The sequence below is a fragment of the Talpa europaea genome (assembly GCF_964194135.1).
Source record: "Talpa europaea genome assembly, chromosome: 10".
NCBI classification, from domain to species: domain Eukaryota; kingdom Metazoa; phylum Chordata; class Mammalia; order Eulipotyphla; family Talpidae; genus Talpa; species Talpa europaea.
This window is the reverse complement of record NC_140077.1, coordinates 101160414-101186924: the sequence shown is the minus strand read 5'-3', so window position 1 is coordinate 101186924 and position 26511 is coordinate 101160414. Positions and strand designations below refer to the sequence as shown.

Below are 26511 nucleotides of genomic sequence, written 5' to 3'. Positions count from 1 at the left end.
TAAAATTCCTGGCACAGTGCCTGACACTCATAATCACAACCTTCCAAAAAATACTTTTAATGCTAAAAATTTCATCTTATTGGCTTCAGTCTCTTGAGGCTTTCAAAATTTTCTATCAGGAAGAATATCAAGTTTTCCTCTGAGGCTTGTGTAAAGCTGGCAATGAATTACTAAGTTTATTTCCTTTTTTTCTTAAGTCTTTAAGAAAATGTTTATGCTTTTGAGTTCTTTCCCAACCTCTCCCATGAAGCAAAAGGAAATATAAAATGGTTTTTTTAAGTCACTCTTAAAAGTAAAATGTACTTTTCTGTGGACCACACTTGGCAATAGAAACTACAAGCAGAGCTGTATAAATTTTGTCCTGGGGAAAAAACTAAGTGTCCACAGAAGGCTCATTGCCTAAAATCAGGGGTTTGACTTAAGCTGACTAAATTCAAACTATTAAGTCAACAACATGTTGTTGTTGTTTTCTAATTGAAGACAGCAAATAGGGAGAAGGGTAAGTCACACAAAATCAAAGCAGTTCATGATAGTTTATGATGTTGCCTTCTCAAACAAGAATATGTCTTTCAATAAGAATTTAGAGTTGTCTACAAATAGACCTTGTGCTTTTCATGCTAAATTTATTCTAAGTACCATATATCTTTTGTCACCTCAGTATTGAATTCTTTTTCCTACTTCTGTAGTAGATGTTTACTGCTAAAATAAGGAAAAGCTATTTTGATATATATCATGTATTAAGACACCTTCCAAATGATCCTATTCATTCCAGTTGGGTTTTTTCCTTTAAGTCTTTGGAATTTCTGGGTGACCTATATAACAACCAAAAAACCCCAGTATTTTAATTCTCTTTTTCCAATGTTTATAGAAATTACTTAATATTCTTCTATTATTGCATATTTTTGAACCCCCAAAGTAATGTTGACTAACAATGGTGATAGCAAGCCCATTGATCCTGGCATGTCCCAATTTTTAATTAAAATTATCTCAGTGTTGCACTACTTAAATTACCATTTCCTGTTTGATTTTAGTGAATAATATGTTTAAATGTTTAAGCAGACTTACTGAATTTCATGTTTACTATGAGATGTTTTTTTCAGGATAGCTCTTGCATTTTACCAGGTCTGTTCAGTGTCTATAATGATTACATATTGTTTCACCTTTAACATGCTGATGCAATACATTATATTGAATGGAGTTCCTGATAAAATTCTACTTAGTTAAAAAATATTATTCCTTTGATATTTTGCTGCATGGATTTGCTACTTAATATATCTATTAGTAACCCATATTTGACAAACAAATGATCATCATTTTGTAGGCATTATCTATCCACAACAATGACCAAGGAGCAAAATCCCTGATGTCATGATGCTTACCTTCTTGCAAGCTATTAAAAAAATTCAGTGACTTTTAATAAAAACTAATTATTTCTTGCTCAAAAAAAAAAAAATCAAAGCAGTTCAGGTACAGCAAGTTACAGGGAGTCTTAGCATGGGCTAAGCAAGTAAACAAAAATAACACTCTAAAGAGCAGGATAGAGCTCAGAACACGGCACTTATAGAGTAGCTGAATGACAGATGGAGCATTTGAAACATTGGTACTTGGAGGAATAGAGGAACATACACAAAAATAAACATGATCCCAAATCACACCATAAAGCAAAAATAAAGTCAGGTAAATTACACCTCCTAAACACTTTTTAATTTTTTTTAATTTTTGCAGAAATATGTAGAACATCTTTATGCCGTGTCCTATATAAGGGTCTACAAGACCCAGAAGACACTATTATGAATGTTTGGTGATACTACATTAAAATCTAAACTCATTCAACTCCATAATCAAAGACAAACCACAGATAGAAAAGATAGTTGAAATGTAACAAATCATTAGTTTTCAAAATATATACAAATCTTAAGGAAAAGACAAAACATAATTTAAAAAATTGGCAAGAGGTATGACCTGGGAAATCACACACTGCATTTCTTCAACACTATGGTAGTTACATTAAGTGAGCACTCTCCCTGCTGTACAAAACTGTACAACGGCGTAAATACGAGGACACAGGTTGTCACTGGAGCCATCTGGAGGCTAGTTGCCTATAAACAAAACAGTGTTTTGTAGTGCTCTGAAAACATACTGTTACTAAAAAACATAAAAAGACAAACTAGAATATACACCATCTCTAGGGCAGTAGTTACCTCTGGGAAGGAAAGAAGGGAATGGAATCAAAAAAGGTAACAAAATGTAGCTAATATTTATATTTTTAAAATATGCATATCTGAAGAAAGAGAGCCAAATTCTAACATTTATTAAATCTGCATGGTGAGACTACAAGGATTTCTAAATCATCCCCTTTTCCTGTTATTTCAATAAAAAATTTTAAAATAATAAACCCAAAAAAGTGGAAATAAAATTTGCTTTAAGATTTTATTTCTGTACATTTGAAAACTGCAATTTCATACATATAAGAAAAATAATTTTCTAATAACAAAATAAGCATCTCTTTGGTAATGGAACACAGCATATGTGTAATTATCAACGTAAAAAGTGAATCAAGAACTATGACCTAATATGCTAAACAAAACTATTCTTTGTCCATCCATTTGTCCCCTTGCATGGCCCCCTTGTGGGTGTTAGAATATAGCTCTGTACACATCTCCGGATCTACAAAGAATTAAGATGCCATATCAAAGACATCCAGAAGCTATGTAGTAGAGAACTAGGTACCTAATTGCTGACACATGACATACACAACCAGAAAAAGAGAAAGAGGATAACATAAGATTCAGAACAAATAAAACAGAAAACAATTGCATCACTCAGATTAGATGCATTCAAAACAAAGTAACATCTTTAAAATTACAGACAGCTTGCAAAGCTCCAAAAGCAATCATACAGAACCATAATTTTAATAAGGCACTTAAGGAGAACAAACATAATATCAAATATAAGAAATATCATCTGTAAAAGCAGTTAAGCTTAGAAATAAATAGGATAAAACAGGCTTTCATATTCTGAAAAGCTTTTTTAAAAAGCAGCACAGAAGGGCAAAAAAAATCTTAACATGTATTTAAAAGCTGTAATCAGTTAAGGGAAGCATTTCACTTCAAGTCAACGAAGTTCTGATTGAAATCTGTTTTTTGACAATTACAACATTCATGCTAAAAACAGGAAGAAAAAATAACTTTTAACTGTTGTCAACTCTTATTTAATGAGGGTTGTGTGACATTGTTCTAAGTACTAAGGACACAGAAGAAGCCATCACTGGTTCTAGGGAACTTGAGCTAACATTGGTAACCTTGGAGTTAATACCCACACTGCATAAATTGAAGCTCAACTTCAAATTCTGCCATTCTTGGCGTCTTTTTGCAAAATGAGCAACAGTCTACCTCATTTGCTACTGGTAACACCATGGCATTGTTAAGATTACCTACCCATAAAGTAATTTTCATTAAGTTTATAGAACAAAAAGCATTTAAGAATAAACAAATATTAGCCAGCAGCAAAAAGTAACATCAGTATATGGCTTTCACAAAAGCAAGAAAAACTTCACTGTGAGTATACAGAACTGCTAGAAAGAGAATATCTTATAGATAAGGTAATGTGCAAATATCTTATATGACAAAGTGTGAATTATTACACAGTCAAATCAGTTATCTGGTTTCAAAGAATCATAGCCTTCTTTCAAGAGGTCCCGCCATGTTTTAAGGAAGCGTGCATTTTCTGTACATTTTAAGGTAAGTTCTTCCACTTGAGCTGACACTGCAGATGTGGCTTCAAGAAGTTTGGTTAATGAAAATGCTGCCTGAAATTAAAAAAAAAAAAATCAAATAAAAAGCTTATTTTTTAAATTGTCAACTTGTTTTATAAATAGCCATAAAGGAACTTAGAACCTTGAATCCAATACCCAAGTAAATTTATTTTAAAATTTTAAAAAGCCTCAAAATAAAACACCACTCTTTCAGGGAACCTAGAAATTCTTTAATATGAAGTATGCTTTGAAGAAATAGGTCTACTTGAAAGATATCCCTATGTATGAGACCTGACAACTGAGTACTTTTTTTAACTGAAACTACAAAGGAATATCATTTAGCTTAACAAAGTGATTTGGATCCCTTGACATTAAGTACAAGGTATCTGAAGTCACCATAAACAACTCACTTATATTTAGGGAACTTGGGAATTGTTTCATTTTAGTTTTCAAGCTGTGAACACTTCAGATCATGAAAATGTACAGCCCAAAGAACTGATCCCACAAATATATCAACAAAATCAAAACACATACAAATGTTGAAAATATCCAGGTCTTGGTGAAAACTCACTTTTTTTTTTTCCTTTGAAAGTTTTTTTTTTTTTAATTTTTATATTCCCCATACAATTGCACCCCCCTTATTTTGACCCCTTTCCTCGCCCCCCCCCCCATAGTGTGTCTCTGGTTTATAGTAGTTTGTTGATTTTGATTTTTTCTTTCTTATAGTTATTCTTTTTCCTGGTCCCTTATTTAGGTTTTCTAGATTGCTGCTATGAGTGAGACCATCTGGTATTTTTCGTTTTCTTTCTGGCTTATTCCGCTGAGCATGATCCCTTCCAGCTCCATCCATGTTGCTGCAAATTGCATGAGAAAACTCACTTCTTAATCAAATTATTTCTTCACCTAATCTATAAAATAACACTGCTCCTAGGCAACACATCAGCAATCCACTCTACATATGCACTTCAAACCAGGCTTGTTCAGCAAAAAACAGCCGGATCAGCACTTCAGACATCTTTTAAGGAAACAAATACTTGTTGAGCAATGAGATAATCGAGTTTACTCCCTAGTACCAATCTGCACGGAGGACCAAAATTTCCAAAAAGATTACGCCCTACATTTCTCATTCCATCACACCCACTCAAGAGGCCTGAAATACTGAAACCTTGACCTCTGCACCTGAGTGTGTGTGTGCTCGGTTGGGGTAAGGAGGTGCGGGCGCGCCAGTCTCTGGGAATTCCAGATTCCGCAGAAACCACCCGGTTCTCGCAATTACACTCCGGGTCTTAAACGAAGCCAACGAGACCCGAGGGGCCGTAACTAACCGCTCCAGGCAGCGTCCAGTGCAAAGTGCACAGCACGCCTGGGACAAACAATAGCATTTCCAGCCGGCTCTGGGCAGGGGGCCAGGTGGAACAGAGGGCTCGCAAACCCCGCGGCAGCAACCACCGCCCGACCTCCCTGCACCGCAGCCAGCAGCGGGGAGGGGAGGCCAGAAAGGGCAGCACAATCCGCGCGGGAGAGCCGCGAGGTTTCGGGTTACAGCGGATAATGGAAACCAGAAGGCGAGGCAAAAAATGAAGAAAAGTGGGGGTGGGAGGTAACCCCTGACTCCCCAGGGGTGGGGGCAACTGGACCAGGCCGCGGGCGCGCCGGACGTCCCAGCGCACACCCTCGGGGGCGGCAGGAGGGCGGGACCCCAGGGTCGCGCTGGACTCCCCGGCCCGGCCTGGCCCCCCCGGTTCGGGCTTCGGCCCCGCGCGCGCCCCCGACACTCACGTCCCCGATCTGCAGCGCCACCTCCTCCAGGGGGTCCACCGCGCGGCCGCTGCTCCGGCTCGGAACCGGCCAGTCCAAACGCGCCGGGAGGCCGGGAGAAGATGCCGAGGAGTCGTCTGAGCGCGGGGGAGAGGACGGCAGCGCTGGCGGCGACAGAGAAACCCGCACCTCCTCGGGGGCAGCCATGGAGACGAACCGGGGACCGCGGAGTGGATCTGCAGCCGCCCAACCGATACCAGCCGCCTTTCAACCGCTCGCGCCCTAAGCCCACAGGCCCCGCCTTCCCCCGCCCAGAGTCTCTCCGGGTCTCCTCTTGGGTCTCGGCCCAAAACCGCGAAGACTTTTCATTTTTCCCCGAGACCCAATCAGAAGTTAGTGCCTTCTTCTTGCAGCGCCTCGCCTCTACCGGAACCACCAATCGGACTCAGCGGGCGCTTGCGCAGAAGACTACAGCTCCCAAGATGCCACTCGCGTCGCCCCGCCTCCTCTACCGGCGACTGCGCGCGTCGCACTATGGGAAGTGTAGTTCCCTGACCTATGCTTCCCCCCCACTCCCCCTACCCCATGCCCGACGCCTGCGCACTTGCCACGCCTGGTAGAGAAGGAAATGCGGATCCAAACGCAACCAGGAGCCATGGGCAGCGCCGGGCCTTGGAGGCCCTCACGCTTCCTTCGAGACGTGACCCGGAAGTCTCTGCTGACCATGCGTCATGCGCGGCGCCGGCGCAGAGTGAGGAAAAGGAGGCGACGCGGCGACGCCAGAGCGGGCGTCCGAGAGGAGAGGCGGACTTGGGCGGAGGGTCGGCGCTCGCCCAGGTGATGGCGCCCCCCACGGCCTAGAGGTCCGGCGCCCGCAGCGAGCCTCGCCGTCTCCGTGTGTCCGACAGAGTCCTGGTTACAGTGAAGATGTCGGTCCCGCTGACCAGGCTGTCCTGCCCGGGTGAGAGGGGACACGGGGCGGGCGTGAGTGGAGGAAGGTCGAGGAGTGAGGGCGAAACGGGCAGGACCGAGCCCGGGGCTTGCGGGCATCTCTCCCCTCCGTTTCCTTTGTCAGCTTTCTCAGGCTGAACTCGGGCGAAGGTCACGGCGTCTGCACCTGGGGGGTGACCCCAGTTCCTTCCCCTGAGGTTGTCCCAGTTGGAAGAGTTGACAATTAGGCGAAAGGTCACGGGCGAAGGAAACTTGGCAACATGGTCCCCGAGTGGACTTCTGAACTGGGGCTTTCCAAATCCTTATCCCAAAGCTCAGGGGTTACCTAGTGCCTGTTTGGAAATGGGGGGAAAAATTGTATCTCAACAGTGTTTCTCCTTGGCCCACCTGACTTGTGAATTTGCAGCAGTCATTTTCTTAAGAATTGGAAGAGTGATCTGTCACATCGTGATTAACGTTCATTTGCTGCTCAAGTCACCAGGTTATATCAAGAGCCAAATAGTTTTCTACATTGTCTAAAATTAACTCGATGGGATTATCGTATTGTGGGTCCACCTAGAACTCAGGATGACTCCTGAAAATACCTCATTACCGCCCCCTTTCCGTTAAAAAATAATGTTAGAAAGCTGTGTGGAGATTTCTGGACCTACTAAACATAGAGCTTCCATATGATCCAGCAATTCCACTCCTAGGTATTTACCCAAAGGACACAGAAACATCAATTCCAAAGAACACCTGCACCCCTATGTTTATAGCAGCACTGTTTACAATAGCTAAGCTTTGGAAACAACCCAAATGCCCAAAAATAGATGACTGGATCAAGAAGATGTGGTACATATATACCATGGAATATTACTCAGCATTCAAAAAAGATAAACACATGCAATTTGCAGCAACATGGATGGCGCTGGAAGGGATCATGCTCAGCGAAATAAGCCAAAAAGAAAAAGAAAAATACCGGATGGTCTCACTCATAGCAGGAATCTAGAAAACTTAAATAAGGGACCAGGAAAATGAATAACTATAAGATAGTGAAAATCAAAATCAACAAAAAACTATGAACCAGAGACACTTTTAGGGGGGCGGGAGGGGAGGGATTGGGGTCAGAATGGGGGGGCTGCAATTGTATGGGGAATATAACAATAAAATTTATTTAAAAAAAAAAAATAATGTTAGAATAAAGCAATTACATTAAACTTTTCCAAAAGTTCACTACAGGAGCTTGAGGTCTATCACAATTGGCTTTTTAAAATAAACGTTATAGAATTTTTTGTTATAGAATGAAACAAAGTGCACATTTCAAATTCAAGGATATTCTTGTATAAATTTCATAAGGGTAGAATTTTGTCAAATTTGGTTCCATTCATTGAATGATTAGAATTTGGTTTAAAGCTCTTGTAATTGTGCATGTATTACTACACCTAACGTGTAGATATGTTTGTCTTTCGACCATCAGAGTGTATCAGCCCTTCTATCTGATTTAGTTGAAATCATTATTGGACCAAGTGCTAAGCAAATTTCACCAAAATTATCTTTTTCCTTTTCCTTGGATACTTAGATTATTGGAGATGGTCCCAAATGCCCTGTCATTGTGACTTTAATAAGGTGTTGTTACGAGTTCTGTAACTTTTTGGCCTCACTTCTCTACCAAAATTTAGCCAAATCTTAAGTGTTCATGTCACTGAAGTGAAATACCTGATTGGTTTTCAGAAAGGGGTAAAGGTTGTGACTTTATTTTAACCCCCTTGAGAAAGTCAGATTACTCTGTTCCAAAAATCACTAGCAGTACAAGTAATAGATTTACAGTTTTGTCTGATACCAGAACAGCAGTTCTCAGATGCAAAATGATAACTTCCGTTACTTAATTACAATGTATCATAAAACAAGTAATCTTTAATAAATAGTACAAATATTATTATGCAGAATACTATAGTTGAACTCAGGAACTGATACATAGTATTTTATGTATCTTTTTTTTGCTGTGTTTGTGCTGCTTATTTTGTTTATTATTTTATTACATCAGTTAGCATTTGTCAAAGGTTTAATTTAATCATTTGTTTTTTTATTGTGAATCATTGCTTTGCAACACTGTATATAGTTTATCAGTATAGGATCACACCCTGCAGGTATATTACTGCACCACACCCACTGTTAAAGGACCCACATTCCTCTACCATAGTCCATTGAGCCCCCTCCCCATTTTTTTCTCCCAAACCTCCTATGATTGTCTCAATTCTACAGTCATATTTCTGGGCCTTGTTATTGGCTTGGTTTTATGTGATATTTTGTTTTGTTTCTCCATATTTTACATATGAGTGAAACCATCGGTATTTATTTTTCTCCTTTTAACTTATTTTGCTTAGCATTATCCACTCCAGTTCTATCCATGTTGCAAATGGTGGCAGAAGTTTGTCTTTTTTTAATAACTGAGTAGTATTCCATTGTGTATGTATACTAATCCACTCATCTGTCTTTGGACACAGCGGTTATTTCCTTAACTTGGCTATTGCAAAAAGTTCTACCATGAACATAAGAATGCATATACCCCTTCGAAGTAGTGTTTTTGTATTCTCTGGGTGAATAATTAGCATTAGAATTGCAGCAAAGTGAGCTTCCAACTACATGACATCTGGCGTGTGTACATACACATTTTGTATAGACATGTGCCATCATATCTTAGGTATATTACCTAAAATTATTTTCTGCCTATTTTTGCTCCATTTAGTATGTATCTCTTCTTTGCAATTTGAAATGGCATCATTAATATATACCAAGTCCTTACATGGATCCTATTTCTGAACTCTTTATTCTGTTCCTTTGGTTATTCTTTCTCTTCTCCCATCACAGACTTAATTCGTACAGCTCCAAAAAATTTTTTTATCTGTCAGGCCAGGTTTCAAGGGAGGACTCTCTCTCTCTCTCCCTCTTTTTTTTTTTTTTTTTCAGTAAGTTACCCTTTTTTTTCTTTTTCTTTTTTTTTTTTAAGATTTATTTATTTATTTATACAAGAACCAGGGTAAAGGCCAGATGTGCGGGAGGGTGAGAGGATTCACCAGAGACAGAATGGGGAACAGAACAGGCAGACTGGCGAAATACACTGCTGAGGGGAGCAGCAGGTGCGACAGGAGAGGTCTGCTGCACCAGGTGGGACCCTCGCTGGCTGACCGGGATTGAACCGGCGCCGTAGAAGCTGCGGACAGCTTCACAGCGCTGCACTCAACTGCCTGCGCCACCAGGGGAGGCCCAAGGACTCTCGATCCCTTTTTTGTGATGGGAAGAATACCATAGAAGGGAGTTAGAAATTGAAAATACAAGAGGAAGAAAGGGGATCTAATGAAGCAATGTCTCTAAAACGAAGTGGGGGTTTTAGGAAGACAAGCTTTATTCAGGTGGAAGGATTAATCTTCTTTTACAACCTGAGAAAATAATTAAAGGTTGAACACAAATACAGATTGCAGTAAGAAAGAGAACAATCTATTTTGGTTCATATCACAACTGAAAGCTTGAAAGCTCTACAGTAGAGGCCTAATCATTTACTGAATTGTCTGCAGTACTGATATGGTCAGAACATGATGAGCAGGTTTCCACATAAAATTCACCATGAATTATATTTGGAAATATAAATGAAATAAAATGATATCAGATCAAGAAGGTGCGTGACAGCTAACCTAGTGAGTCTTTTTCCTTTTTGGATGAGAAAACTGCACTCTAGGGAGGGTAAGTGATTTGAGGTCATAGGGCTGATTAACAAAAAACTCACCATAAGTCAAATCTTATTCCTCTTTCTAGAGTTTTTTCCTTTGGAAAAGGGTTTAGTCTACTGCTAAGGAAAACTAATTGAAAAATAATGTTAATGTTCATAATTTTCATGCAGTATATCAATGCTTCCATGCCTTAAAAATTAAGAAAAATTACCTACCTCCGTATGCCATAAGATGGTCTTCAACTTCCGTTGTACCTCGAATTACTACCCACTATACAATATATCCCCGGGATAAGGACAAGAGATGGGAAGGTAAGACTTTATATAAAATTGTTGAGACTTTTTGATACTTTATATCATTTTGTAGAGAAAAATATATTTTTTATGATAGTGTACAATCTCATTTTATAGCTTTATCAGATCTATTGTGCAATAATATTTGAAAACAAATCTTTGCTAAATTTATAATAAATCTAAAAATTGATTTAATGACTAAAATAAAACTTGCCATACAACAGACCTTAAGAGACCTCTAACTACTTAACATACTTACTATATATAAAGCAGAGGGACTATTTCTATAAATAATTCTCTAGAATAGCTTGTCATTTTACCAGGTCATTTTTATCACAGAATTTTTATGTATACATTTTTTAAACATTTTTCCTCCCAGGAGTGAGCATGGAGAGGTTTGCAGAAGAAGCAGATGTAGTAATAGTTGGTGCAGGCCCGGCAGGGCTGTCTGCAGCTATTCGTCTAAAGCAGTTGGCTGCTCAGCATGAAAAGGATGTCCGAGTGTGTCTAGTGGAGAAAGCTGCTCAAATAGGAGCTCATACTCTCTCAGGGGCTTGCCTTGATCCGTGTGCTTTTGAAGAACTGTTCCCAGACTGGAAGGAGAAGGGAGTATGAAAAAATTGTTTTTTATACATTACTACATATCTGTTTCCAGTGGAATATGGAAAACCTTTTTCATATAATTCTCTCTGTAGTTGAATCATATCAAATGAGTTTAAAGATATTAATTCATGTATTTATGTAATGCCTTCTATATGTATTTATGCACTGCATTCATGAGGAGTTTTCTTGGTGAGACCTTTGAATATTTGTCCTGAGTAAAAGACAGCATTTTCATTTTGAGGATATTTTCTAACTTCTTCCATAGGTATTTCTCTCTTTGTTCTCAGTTAGATGTAACATATTGTTTGGGGGTCACTGTAATATATAAAGTCAGAGAGGATAATCTAATTTTTTAAAGAATAAATTAATATGGCCTCCCATGTCCGAAGCAGAAAAGATATTGATATGCTAAACAGAAAAACAAATGCCAGTTTTACTGCTCTCATAATTTGTGTGATCTTACTTGAAATCTTAGACTGTGTATACCTCAAGTTCTTTCTTGTGTACAATAGATTATGCTATACCTGCCCTGCCTTCAAGGTTAGAATATTCAGTATCTGTGAATATATTTTGTAAAGCTCAAAACATTTTATAAGTGTTTCTGTATTCTTTCCCTGTGGAATAAATTGAATACCAGAAATTTCAGCTATGCTCTTTTTTCCTAAAATATCAAGCTCTTTAAATAGAAATGTGTTCATTTTGCCTAGTTAAAGATCTCTTTTAAATATATGAAATAGATATCTTTGGGTTATCCCTGATACACTCTCAGTTCTAAGAGAAGGAAAAAGGTTTTCACATCAAAGTCCTATATAACTAGGCAGATACAATCCATTTGCATACAAGTTGATGTCTTTATCCAAAGGAAAAACACAACTTCTCTTATGTTTTCATTAAGCAGGAATTTACTACTTGGAGCAGGCACCTAGGCTAAACTCCCACAGAGAGAGAGAGGCAGGACACCATCCTGCTTGACTTCACATTTCAAAGATGTCTCCAAGGCCCCCAAGAAAAACATTCCTGGGATTCAGACCTGACTTAATTAGTTTTTAAAAAGATTATCATACATCTCCAAGAGCAAAGGATTTACAGTTCAAGTTTTCTAAAGGAAACTGCTGAAAGAAAAGTGAGGAGGGTAGTTCCATTTCCCTTTTGGCACAGTTTTTTAAACTATTTTTATTACTTATGTTTACCTTACAAATTTGAACTAAAAACTTTATTTTCCTTGTTGTTTCTAGGCTCCACTTAAAACTCTTGTAACAGAAGACAGATTTGGGATTTTAACAGAGAAAGGTAGAATTCCTGTGCCAATTCTTCCAGGTAAGGTATAGTAAATACTCATAGAATCACCGTATTGCGTAGCGGAAAGGAACTACATTTCATCTGGTGAAGTCCCTTCCTTTTACAATGAGAAAACTGAGCCTGATTTCGAAGGGTTTGCCCAAATTTATATAGCTCACTTGTGGAAAAGCTGGACTAGAACTCAGTTCTTTTGTCTTCCAGCTTAGAAGAACTGGCCTTGTAAGCCAACTAGAAATTTTTAATTTCGTAATTAGAACGCTAGATCCAAATGTAGAAAATAATTTGAAATTACAACCATAAGATAATGTGCATTAAAAAAAAGATAATGTATATATATATGTAGAAATTATATGTTGGTTAGAATGTTTAAATCATGTTTTTGTGATGTATTATGAATACAAAGTCAGATTTATAAATTAAGTATGTATTTATAGGTCTTCCAATGAATAACCATGGCAATTACATTGTACGCTTGGGACATTTGGTAAGCTGGATGGGAGAGCAGGCAGAAGCCCTGGGTGTGGAAGTATACCCTGGTTATGCTGCTGCTGAGGTTTGCATACTTTTGGTTTTTTTTTGAATGTTTATAGGAAGTAATCTTTTTTCTTTTGAAGATAAACCAAGAATATTAAAGAAATACATATTTTAGAAAAGCTGTAGGATTTTAAAATGACAAGATTGAAGGAATCTTAAAAAGATCGAATCCAAAAAGTACTTGTTTATATTTTTCCTACATCAAGTGATTGCCCAACTTATGATTGAACATCGGGGATTTAAAAAAAAAAGGGGGGTTATTTGGATTTTGGTAATATTCTCTTCTTTATATTGCATATCTGCTATTTTATACTATGCAGAACAAACCTATGCCCTCTTCCAAAGACAGCTTTCCAATTATAATTATGCTCTGCCTGTTCTTCCCCACCTTCATGCTGAAGGTTTTGGTTTTTGGGGGTTTTTTGTAGGTTTAATTTTCTCAATTTTTCATCCCTCATGTTACTAGTTGGAGTTCCTTCAGTATTCTCATTGCCCTCATCTGAATGCATCCCTTTTAATCCTCTTTGTAAAGTGACAACCAGAATGACTAAACTACTTCAAACTTAGTGGAGAGCAAACCTGTACCCACTGTTTTTCCATTAATTTCTTCAAAATAGTTTTTAACATTAATATACTGTTGATTCTCACTACATGTTACGGGGAAATTATTAAAACTGAAATCTCTCGCCCATCAAGAAAAATCGCCTCTGCATATTATAAAAAACAATAAAACATTTGTATTGAACAAGCATTAATCCAGGACTGGACTGTGCATCACAGGCCTTCTGTTAGGAAGATTGCAATACAGAAAGAAATCACTCCCTATTATATATCCAAACAGATATGATGCATTACATACATGTTAGTTGTCATTATCCAAAGGAAAAATAAAACTTAATGTATCTTTTTTACAAGCGGGAAGTTACTTGGAACCAAGCATCTAGTCTAGATTCCCAGAGGGGCAGACACCATCCTCCTTGAAAATCACATTTGAAAGGTGTCTCTGAGGCCTCAAGAAAGACTTTCTTGAGATGCAGACCCTGGCAAGAGTCTTATTTTGCTTTTTAAAAGTTAAAATGTTCTTGACTGGGGTCAGTGTCAAAACCACAAGTTTTGTACTTACTGAATAAACACAGACACTCATTCTGTCTCTTCAACCTCTCCTGTCTTTATTTTCGTAAAGATCATCAGTAGATTAAAGATCTGTGAACCAGTTTTTTTGGTACTCTGAGCCAGATTCAGTTCTAGTTTATAGCCACATTTTACTCTTGACTGGTTCTAAGATATCAAATAAAGTGTTTATCTTTTTTTCATATTCCTTGCTGCTAGTCCTTGTTTACCTTTCCACTCCCATGTTTTCTTACGCTGGTTGGTTTTTCTAGTACTGCCTGTGTACTGCCTTACCCTAAGAGCATTTTCTTAAAGAGATGAAATAGAAACCAAGTAAGGGTTATGGAGTATTGCTATTTCTCATCCTTAGACTTACACTTTTGATCAGTGTCCCCCCCCTTTGTTGCTCTAGAAATTAATCAGTTTGAGGCTTGCTTTAGCCTCTCTGTCTTTTGTTCATTCTTTTGTTTTCTCTGTTTTGGAGGGGTTCTTAATTCATTTGGGACATAGGCTTTCCCAACACTATCCTCTTTCCATCTACCCTGATGCTCTTCATTTGCTATAAGCCCTTTTTTCAAGATTTCTGAACTCTTACTAATGGTTTCTTTAATAATCTCCATAGTAGCTTCCCCCTTCTCTTGCTCATCAGGGTTGTAGCATTTCCGCCATTATCAACTGTTTGAGCTGTGTACTTTTTTATACACAAATCAGTGTCTTTAAAAACAATTTTTCTTTATTGCCTGAACATTTTAAAAGTCTGCATTTCTATAATCTAAACACTATTTAAAAACCTAATGTTTATTGTTTCTTTTCACAGTAGTTATGAATCCTTAGGTGATAACAAGTATGTTTTCATTTTAGGTACTTTTTCATGAAGATGGTAGTGTAAAAGGAATTGCCACTAATGATGTAGGGATACAAAAGGATGGTGCACCAAAGGTAAGCATTTTAAATGTTATGTGCTTAACTAACAAAAAAAGAATCAATGTAAACACCATAATTGTCTTGTTACAAACTTGTCAAGCTACAAACTTGTTGCACATTAATATGGAATTTTCCATTGTTAAAAGGCACAGAAAACAGCTTTGAACAAAATGATTTAGGCAAGTAGATATGACATGTTAAAGAATAATTTTTTAAGATAAAAACGTAAGTCATATAAACATAAAACACACACTTATCAAAGATTTTATTTCACTTATTAGTGAGGGAATCAGTAGGATGTTCAAGGAGAATTCAAAAAACACATATGTAGGTTATCAATCAGTTGCATTGCCACCTGCACTGATTTTCATTTCTTTGGATAAGCATCATTTGTATTACTAATCTTTGACTTGATTTCAACATCTTTTAGTAGATGTAAATCTGATTGTCTTCTTCACATTCAAATATAAGCCTAAGGTGGTAGTCTGGTTTTCACAACTTGGAAAGGAAAATCTTAGTATATGGATCTCACACTATAAGTTTCCTTAGAAAGGACAGGAAAAAAATACTTTTCTTTCCTATAAGTAAAAACAAGAACAAAACACAAATTATCTCAGTGAATTAATTTGGCTTTTCATGTTTGTTTATTGCCTTAATTTCTCAAATACATTATAAACTCCACGGGGGCAGAAGTCACGGGAAGTTACCTAGCACAGTGCCAAGTACATGTTAGGTCATGTTTCCTCAATAAACGTGTTTACTCATAGTTTATTCTCCTCTGTCATTCTTGAACAAGATTGTAAGCATTTGTAAATGAAAATGTGTGTTTGATGACATGGTTTATAGTCGCAAATAAACTGGAAATGCAGTAAATGGCTATTATCCAGTAGCAGAATGACTGGGTAACCTCTGGTATTTCCAAGAGGACTGTAACCCAGCCATTAAAAAGAAAGATTTGTACTATATGGTGACTTGAAAAGATTTGCATGAAGTATTACTAAGAAAAGTTTGTTATCATATAATCCCATATTTATAAAGTCAAACAAGATCCAAGAGAGTTTAAGTGTACATGTGTCTCATTATGTGTGTGTGCATATACATTTGGGTATAACGGTACATTCTAGGTTGTTACTTGGTTTATGGATGGGTGTGGTATAAAAAGGAGACAAGAACAATTCAGAAAGTAACTGAGTAAACTTCTATAGAATGTGCGTGCATGTATATGTGCGTATATATGACATGGATGAGCATATCACAGGGCAAAATAGAAGTTACCAATACAATGTGAAAGATGTTCAAACACTCTAGTAACTTATGATGATAAGTTAATTCTTATCATTCAGACTGAAAATATTTGGCACCAAGGATATTCATTCATGCTGTGCTTTTAATAGTGATACACACTAGAACAACCTAAATGTCTACCTGTTGAGAATTGGTTGAAAAATTAAAGGAATCTTTTCAAACAGTAAATATGGATGCTCTAGCTGGTATATATTGCCTTAGGAAAATCACCTTATAATATGTGAAAAGAGCTTTTTAAAAGATTGTTAGTGTAAACCTATTTTCTGTATGAGTGTGTCTGCTTATACACATGCATGCACATGTATGAATAGAGAAATATCAAAAAATTTCCTATGAGAAGTACCTAATTATTCTATATTCCTTTATTCAGTGATTTCAGTGAGTACCTACCATGTGCCAAACATAAGCTCAAAATGCAGACAGCAAAAGATTGAGAAAAACTTTAATTGTAACTTTTTTCCTCTTGGAAAAAAATTTTCATTTTTTTGGTATATATTTAACAATAGAGAACAGGTAAAATTAAAGTGAAAAAGCAAGTAGCTCAAGAGTGTATTTCATATGACCCTATTTGTGTTAGAAGGACATAAACGTAGGCTCTATAGAGTTATTATTCCTGGAAGTTTTCTGGTATGATGCACAAGAAAGCTATTAATAGTATTTTTGCTTCAAATAGGACTGGAAAATCAGGAGTGTGGAGAAATGGCTTTATACTTTTCACTTTCTTTTTGTGAGAAATTTTTTTGCATGAGCATGCTTTGGTTTATTTCTTACAAACTTAAGTACTTTTGAAATAAAAAAAAATATAACAAAAGACAGAAGAGACATTATATAATTTAGATTAGATTCCACATACAACAGTACTCTTAGTTTTATTTCTAGTATTATAGTTATACTGTCTTTTTTTATACCTGAATCATAATTCAAAATCAGATTGTAAATATTTTATATCTTGTCAAATGTAATAATTTAACGTTTTGTTTTTTAGGCAACATTTGAACGAGGACTAGAACTACATGCTAAAGTCACGATTTTTGCTGAGGGTTGCCATGGACATCTATCTAAGCAACTATATAAGAAGTTTGATTTGAGGGCCAATTGTGACCCCCAAACCTATGGAATTGGACTGAAGGAGGTATCCTAGTTTGTTTTTGCCGTTTCAACTTTGAAATACAGAGCTTAAATTCATTTGTTTTATCTGTAGTCTATAATATTGATTTAATTTTTATAGTTGCTGTTTTTTTTTTTTTCATTGACTTGTAATGCTCATATTGACAAAAAATATTTGGAATAATTTTCAAGTCCATTTAAATATTACTAACCAAATCCCATTGTTTTCTACATTGTATCAACACATTTTAATTGTTTTATCAAATGTTTTAAGGCTTGAGCTTGAAAATATCTACATTTTTTTTTTTTCATTGTAATGCCATTCTGGGCTAATAGGATTTAACCTGTTATGGTATGCTGCTTGCAAGATGACTACATCATACAGGAATTTTTTATTCAAAATTGTAATATAGTTCATGAAATAACACACTCAGCCATAGTCTGTTGATCTGTAGCCTAAACCTTAATGAGGTTAAATGTTGTGTTTTCTCAGTTTATCCAGTCTCTAATGTTTTTTCCTAAACCTTAGGCATACTAGTATGTAAAAGTTTTATTGTAACCTGTTTACATTTTTTTTTAGGTTAAAGCTCAGAACGTTTCAAATTTTATATATAACTAGATTCATCGTATTATGAGTAAGAGATTAATTATTGTAGCAGGATGCCATAATGTCTGCATTTTAGACAATATTTCAAGGTAGAAATTGTTGAAAATTTAAACCTTAATAGTCTGAAAATAGGTTGAACAATTTACTTCAGATGGGGATTGGGATATGCGGAGGGGAGGTGGGGTGAGTAGACTTTTATTGAAGAATAACATATGTACCATAAAGTAACAAATTATAAGGGTACAGCTCAGTTTTTATAAGTGAATACACCCATATAAGCACCACCCCAAAGACAGCAAACATTAACAACACCCCAGAAGTGTCCCTCCTCTCTTCAGTGGTGTTTCCTATAATCTCATCCAAGTCTTAAGGAAGTCTTACATATCTGAGAATCTACTGTCATAAGTTCCTTACTCTTCTAACCTGTTTTCTGTACTGCATGTCTCAGTTTGATAGATTTTTCTTTGATACTTAAGCTACTTTTTTGGTGCGTTTCTCTTTCTGGTTTTTCATTTCTAATTTCATAAATAAATGAATTTAGTACATTGTGGTGACAAAAATTAAATAATACCCCAAGACTGTTTCTTTTAGTTATGGATTATTGACGAAAAGAAGTGGAAACCGGGGAGAGTAGATCACACGGTTGGCTGGCCCCTGGACAGACACACCTACGGAGGCTCCTTCCTCTACCACTTAAATGAAGGGGAACCACTCGTAGCTCTTGGTTTTGTGGTATGTCCCTTCTATGTAGTTATACTGTTAGAATCATAAGATCATCAGTATTATAAAATGAGGGCTTTGAAAATGGAGAATATAAAATGCTTTTTATAATTTTCAACATGTAAAGTGCTTATGACTATTACAGCTGCTAGTCTGCCTAAGCATAGACAGCTTTAGTAACAGTAGCTACCACGCATCAGGCATTGTGCTTGGTACTTTACTGAGATGCTAAATTTCATTCAAGTCCTGTGAGGTAGATGCAACCTTATTTTGTTGATTGGAAAACTGAAGTCCAAACAGATTAAACTGCTTTTCCAAGTACACACAGTGAATGACAGCAGCAGAATTCACACCTGAAGCTGCCTGACTTCAAAACCCATTTCACTTTGACATGTGCCCACCAAATTGACCTGTAACTTTTTAAAAACATAAGCAATTTCTCCATTTTTTGAAAGGCCACTTTCATCTTTGCAGTAAATAATTTTGAACATTACAATTAAAAATAATCCAAGTTTCTGCAATTAGTGGCAGCTTTATGGTGTAATGTCATGGTTAAACTTTGTAAATGACACATTGTTATGTTTATGTATTATTGGTGTGCTTGGACACCCAGATTAAGTGTCAGTGCATCACCTTTTTGTCGTTGATTGCAATGACTTAATCTTTTCAACGCAAAAGAAGTAGTTATTTCTGCACTTGGGTAATGTTTTATGAAGTGTCACCTCCTATATTACTTGTCCTCTTTATTCCTGAGTGTGATTACATCGGGTGTCTTTATTTTTGCCTCAGTGGTACTACGTACAGATTATTCATTTATTTCTAGATTTGGTATTGATAAATGAATAATAAATAATTAAAACTCCTTTTGTAGAAACATAGTTTGAGATAGCTACCGATATTTTTCTAATTCGGAATTTGATAGTCAGAAAACAGTAATTTTTTTAATGTCTAAATTCTTACAATTTAGACATTGAACAAATGGTATCCTTCTGTTTACCCTGTCTTTTTCAAACATATTTTGTTCAGCTATTTATTTTAATTTGGCCTACTGCAAATATTACTCTTAAGAATTTAATGTACATGTTTTCTGTACATGTTTCTCACGTTTTTGCTTGATTTAATTTGAAACAAAAATGCATAGTTGTATAAATATGTCACATTCAAATATGAAAATTTTAAGGTTGGCCTGGACTATCAAAATCCCTACCTGAGTCCATTTAGAGAGTTCCAAAGGTGGAAACACCATCCCAGCATTCAGCCAACATTGGAAGGTGGAAAAAGGATCGCATATGGAGCCAGAGCTCTGAATGAAGGTGGCTTTCAGGTAACTCTTGCAATGTTCTTATTCCCTATTTCTGTAGTATAAGTTCAACATTGAAAGTACAATATAATGTTTTAGATAAAGAACAGAAAATTATAGGAAAATTTATTAAGCAAAAGCAACTGGTGTTTATAAAATGGTGTCACAACATAGTTAAATAAATAATATAATTTAAAGAGCATATTGATTTCTGTAAATAAATTAATGGTATTTTGTTGTTTATTGGTTTATTTTCAAACAGAAAATTAAAATTATGTGACCTAGATATTTCCCTTTATTCCTTAGCTGCCGGGAAATCCAAAGGCAAATTAGTTTTCCACAAAGGTAATTAATTCCTCTCAACAATGTGATAACATCATTGCCTTCTAGGTGACTTCTCTTAGGTTTTTCCCCTTAATTGTCCTATTTTTATATATGTTCAAAGTAAATCTTGTCAAATGCAGTTAGTGTATTAAAAGTACACTAACTGAACATCAAAAACAGACCTAGGTAGCTAACAATAAAGTTAGTACCATTGTAGAAATAGTGTTAGATAAGATAATCTAAAAATCAGCTCTAAAACATATACCAAATGACTTGGAGCATATTCAACTTCTCTTGCCTTAAGGGGTAAATTGTAAAGTAAAATGATTCCTTCTATCTCTAATATTCTAGAAATCTAGAACTCTTTAAGAAATAAGATTTTTTTTAATTCTATAGTAATAATAACATAACAAAAAATCATGGGGGAGAAGTTCATTTAAACTTTAAAGTGAAGTTTTGAATGCTTTATTACTATAATAGTAATTCATAAAGTCAAGTAAAATCATCGCTAAATTATAAATGTGATTATTAGAATCTTAACATTTTCCCTAAGTTCTGTTGTTAGGAATTACTTCTTTCGAGGTAAATTTTGTTTCTAGAGTAGTAATTATTTTGCAACAAATATTCACTGAATTGCATAATCATGTTCAGAAGCCCATTAAAAATCTTTTGAATTAATGGTTGTAATACTTATTGTCAGTCTAATTCTACTTTAATTTGCAGTGTAAAGATTTTTGTATATTACATATAGATTTGTATTTAAAAACATCTGCCTTGTGTGCTTCAGCATCTCAGATGATTTGGAGTTGGCAGGAATCGATGACCACACACACACATTTTCATTTATATTTTATGATTTAATTAGCCAAATGTTCAGATATTTCCAATATGTTTTTGTAAACTCTTCAGAGGCACTAATGTGGAACATTGAGTTTGTTTGAATTTATTTTGAACTACAAATGTCACATGTCTTTATTTCTGTCTTAACATTTGTCTTAAAATTTATTTTGGAATTTTATCTAAAAAATACACTATTTAGTGTAGTACCTAATTGTAGTGTTACCATAATTAGAACCTAAGGTTCTATTCCTAGAAATCAAAGTAAAATAAAAATATAGGGCCTCCCTGGTGGCGCAGTGGTTGAGCGCTGGGTTGCGAAGCTGCCCGCAGCCTCTGCGGCGCCGGTTCGATCCCCGGCTGCTCCCCGGCCACCGGAGGAGGGTCCCACATGGCACGCAGACCTCTCCTGCCGCCCGCTGCTCCCCTCAGCAGTGTGCTTCGGTCCTTCCGCCTGTTCTGCTCTCCGCTCTGGCTCAGGTGCATTCTCTCACCCTCCCACGCTTCTGACTGTACCCAGTGCTTGTATAAATAAATAAATAAATCTTTTTTTTTAAAAAGTATATATATAAAGATAATATCCTTTGTAAATCATATTACCCAGAATTCACATAAAGGCAGATCACAAAATTGTCTTATTTTTCAGTTTTCCCCTTTAACTTGAGAAGACTTGAAGAAGCTATATTTTAACTTTTTAGTTTAATTTTGTTATTTAACTTGAATTAACAAATGCACTTTGAATGTTTCTTTTCTCAGTCTATACCAAAACTCACCTTTCCTGGTGGTTTACTAATTGGTTGTAGCCCTGGTTTTATGAATGTTCCCAAGATCAAAGGTACCCATACAGCCATGAAAAGCGGAATGTTGGCAGCAGAGTCTATTTTTAATCAACTAACCAATGAAAATCTCCAATCAAAGACAATAGGTAAGAACTTCCTATTTAAAGTACAGATAATTGGGGGACTACCTGGTGGCACAGGGGTTAAAGACACAGTGCCATCAAGCTATCAGCAGAGCTCTCCTACCTTGACCGCTACTCCCCTCAGCAGTGTATGTCAGTAGATCTGCCTGTTCTACTCACCACTTTGTCTCTGGTGAAACCTCTCACACCCCCCCCACACACACACACCTCTGACTTAAACCTCAGTTCTTGTATGTACATATAAATAAATCTCAAAAAAAATAAAGTACAGATAATTGTCAGGTTCTTCATTGAGACATTAAAAACAAGAAGCTATTTAAACCAATGGTGTAGAGGATGAAAATACATACAAATAAAAATCTTGATGTCTTTTTTACGTATATTTTAGTTGACATTAAAAGATATAGATGGCATTTGTCCCTTTAAACAAAGCATTAAGGTTGTGTGCTGTGCAAAGAAAATGATATGACCTACTGTCAGTAATCAGATGTGTTTACAGCAGTGTTCCGTTTTAGTCACATCAGAAGTAGCATTAGTACCACTGGTGTTCCAGCTATTTAGAAATGACAAGTTTAACAGTACTTCATATACATGCATGTAATACACAGACTGATACTACACTCCCATCGGTCTGAAAACAGAACAGTTTTGCAGGCTTTACAAGCTTAGACATGTATATGTTTGACTTCTACTGTGGCGGAGATGAACAGTAGCACTTGTACCTCAATAATCCTTAATCCAAAAGACCTAGTGATTTTCTCAAAAGCCAGAAAATAAGCCTTCTGATTATCTTTTTACTCTCCATCCCAGCAAACTAGCTCCTTCATTGTCCTCGGAACATGCAAAAGTATGCTTCCGTCTCGTGTTCTTTGTTCATGGCTGATGCCCTTATTCCCTTAACCTTTACTCAAAGGTTTAGGCTCTACCTTGACGACCATACCAATTAACCTGCAACACAAAGCACTCCCAACCCCCTTTGCACTTCTTTTCTGTAGTATTTTCCACCTCTTGGTGTACTTTATTTATCAACTTTATCTCCTGTCTCTTGAACGGGAAATTCTAAAAGAACAGGGACTTTGATCACCCTGAATCCCAAACACCTGGCACATAGTAGGACCTTAGTAGATACTTGATAAACCCTATTCCTTAGACTCCCAGGCCACAAATCTTCCTCTAGTTAGAAGTGTGCAACCTGACTATGCCCTCAGATATCTTTGTAGGAATGGAGGCCTGGGGTGGGGGAGATGAAAAGAATAGAATAGAAAAAAAAAAGAATAGAAAAGGCAGGAGGGTACTTCAAGAACAGAATAGGCTGGTAGAATGTAATGGTTAAATAATGGCACTCTTCCTGAATTTCTTGCGAAGTATCTTTCTTTAGACCCCCTCGTCACGTGCACAGTCCACACGTAAGCAGGAGTACGGTAGGGGCAGAAAGGGAATGGGGACAGAAAGGGAAACGGCGACCAGTCATTGCGGCTTCTCAAAGCTTGTAAGAGCCAGTAGCCACATGAAAAGTACATCAGGTATCAGGTGTTAGTTTCCTGGGGCTGTCACAACAGAGGACCACAAACTGGTGGCTTATAACAGAAATATATTCTGAATTCTAGGGGCTAGTGTTTAAAATCGGTGTTGGCAGGACCACACTTTGTGAAATGTGTAGGAATCTTTCCTGCCTTCTTCCAGCTTCTGGTAGCCACCAGCGTTCCCTGGCTTACAGAGTAACTCCAGTCTCTCCTGCCTGCCTTTTTTTTTTTGTAATTCAATAATTTATTATGACTCATATACCATGACCAAATAAGATTTGGAATGCAAGGATGACTTAACATACACAAATCAATTATGTAAACAAATGCAAGGATAAAAGGCATACACAGTAGCAATATCTGCATAGAAATATTTGATGATTCGTCCTGCCTGTCTTGACCTGCCTGCCCTCGCTCAGAATGTCTGCCTCTCCTCTTACTAGGATGAGATAGTCATTAGATTAAGGACCCACTCTACTGCAGTCTGGCTTCATCTTAAGTATATCTGTAACAACCCCATTATGACCAAGTCTAATATACTGGGGATTAGGTCTTCAGAATCATTTTGGAGGGATGTGATTCAACCCATAAAATGTAGAAGTGTTTCAAAGGTAAGTTATACAATCTCTCACTTTTATAGGTGGCACAATCATCTTAAGCTTACTTTTCAGTTTTCTGAGTTTTGAAACTAACTTCTCATGGAATGAGTCAAATGTCTTACTGTTAACAGACATCTACAAAGTAGTTGTCTTTTTGGAAGATGTGGGCATAGTGAAAGAATCTTCAGTGAGACTTTATATGATTGTTTAAAATTGAGTGTCATAGGGCCTCCCCGGTGGCGTAGTGGGTTGAGCACAATGCTGTGAAGCTGTCCGCAGCCTCTGCAGCACGGGTTCGATTCCCAGCCAGCCAAGGAGAAACCCACATGGCACAGCAGACCTCTCCTGTCTTGCCTGCTGCTCCCCTCAGTGGTGTTTTGGGTGGTTCTGCCTGTTCTGTTCCCTGCTCTGTCTCTGGTGAATTCTCACACCCTCCCACGCCTCTGGCCTGTACCCTAGTTCTTGTATAAATAAATCTTAAAAAAAAAAAAGTCAGATTCACTTATCATATATTTCTCTTGCAAAATACTCTGACAATATAGAACTTTGCTTCTGAGGTAATCTCACATTTTTGACATTTCATGTTTTTGATAAAAGGTCTTCATGTACCTGAGTACGAGGACAATTTGAAGAAATCATGGGTGTGGAAAGAGCTATATTCTGTTAGAAATATAAGACCATCCTGCCATGGAATACTGGGTGTATATGGAGGGATGATTTATACTGGAATTTTTTACTGGATATTTAGAGGAATGGAGCCATGGACTCTAAAACATAAAGGTAATTGAAAACATTTGAGAGTACGAATGTTATAATTATTAAAAATTCATGAATGGTATCCATTAATTAGTGGAGGAAGTTAATTGTTTTAAATGATAAATTCAGAATCTTAAAAGAAAGCATCGTTAAAGAACTAAAGTATTATTCTTTGGTATAGCAGTTTGAAGTTTCTACATAAATGTTTAAGTTGAATTTTTATTAAAAAATCTCCCTCAAAACTTGTGAAGGTTCCGACTCTGCTCAGCTCAAGCCAGCCAAGGACTGCACACCAATTGAGTATCCAAAACCTGATGGACAGATCAGTTTTGACCTTCTGTCATCAGTGGCTCTGAGTGGTACTAATCATGAACATGACCAGCCAGCACATTTAACCTTAAAGGATGACAGTGTACCTGTAAATAGAAATCTGTCAATATATGATGGGCCCGAACAGCGATTCTGCCCTGCAGGTTAGTAATGTCATCTCCATTCATTCCTAAAATACAAATATTTGCCTTGACTATGTTAGTAATATGCTGCCATTTTAAGAAATTTCTGTATCTCCTCCCATTGCTTGTAAATTGTAAATGACTCCTACATCTATCCTTTTGGAAACTTACTATTTTTATTGTTTTCACCATTGTTATAGGGAATAATTTATTAAAGTAATGAAATCTTTAAGCCTAGTTCAGATGACATGCCTTAAAAAAAAAAAAGAATTTTCTTCATACCCTCAAACCAATATAAGAATTGTGGCACACCAATGAATACTTTTATTAAATGTTTGTGTGACTTTTTTTTTTAATTTCTTCATATGTATGTGTATGGCATGTATAAATACTAAAATAGTATGGCTACATTCAGCTCAAGGAATGGTTCCTCCCAAACTTTAAATTCATCATTTATACTGTTTAGTGGTAAACTTTCAGCTAGAATTACAGTCGGAAACAAGTTTCAAGTGCTATTTTAAAATAATATTTGGATATTTGAAAATGAGTATATTCTAGAGAGGGACTAGCATATATTCTCTTTGAGGACAGGGCCCTCAGCTGTCTTTTGGCATTTCTGTCATTGCAGTAGGTTGTAAACTCCCTGAAGGTAAGGACTAGATCTAATTTGTCTTTTCAACTATAATGTGCACACACACATATAATTGAAACTGAAGGCTCCTGAATATTGAATTCCCTCATTGGGAAGACAGCCAAATACTGCTATACCTTCTGCTTTTATCTATAGTTAACATATTAACAGCAGTAGCACAAATAAAGATCTTAATATTCCCCATGGGAAAACATTCCAATAACAAAATTTTCATGTTTTCTATACCAATTGTTTCCAGGACTTAAATTTCTACTTTTGAATTTAAAAAGCTAAAGTTAATTACTTCACAGTATTGTTTTTCCTTACAGGAGTTTATGAATTTGTACCTTTGGAACAAGGTGATGGATTTCGATTACAGATAAATGCACAGAACTGTGTGCATTGTAAAACATGTGATATTAAAGATCCAAGTCAGAATATTAACTGGGTGGTACCTGAAGGTGGTGGAGGACCTGCTTACAATGGAATGTAAACTAC

At 36.7% G+C, this 26511-nt stretch overlaps 2 protein-coding genes across 2 annotated transcripts; one reads left to right on the top strand and one right to left on the bottom strand.

Annotated features, from left to right (window-relative positions):
* Nucleotides 1-3652: 3652 nt before the first annotated feature.
* On the bottom strand, nt 3653-5719 carry LOC311178276 (uncharacterized protein C4orf46 homolog; the record flags this gene model as incomplete). Its single annotated transcript, XM_084244746.1, has 2 exons — nt 3653-3808; nt 5534-5719. The coding sequence occupies 2 exons, from the start codon at nt 5717-5719 to the stop codon at nt 3653-3655; spliced, it is 342 nt and encodes a 113-aa protein (XP_084100872.1).
* A 720-nt stretch (nt 5720-6439) lies between these two features.
* ETFDH (electron transfer flavoprotein dehydrogenase) lies at nt 6440-26506 on the top strand (the record flags this gene model as incomplete). The annotated part of the gene is made up of 13 exons (XM_084246361.1): nt 6440-6473; nt 10338-10478; nt 10840-11069; nt 12299-12380; nt 12797-12915; nt 14868-14945; nt 17221-17367; nt 18541-18681; nt 19850-19993; nt 21887-22055; nt 24772-24954; nt 25182-25403; nt 26343-26506. The coding sequence occupies 13 exons, from the start codon at nt 6440-6442 to the stop codon at nt 26504-26506; spliced, it is 1854 nt and encodes a 617-aa protein (XP_084102487.1).
* Between the last annotated feature and the right edge of the window lie 5 nt (nt 26507-26511).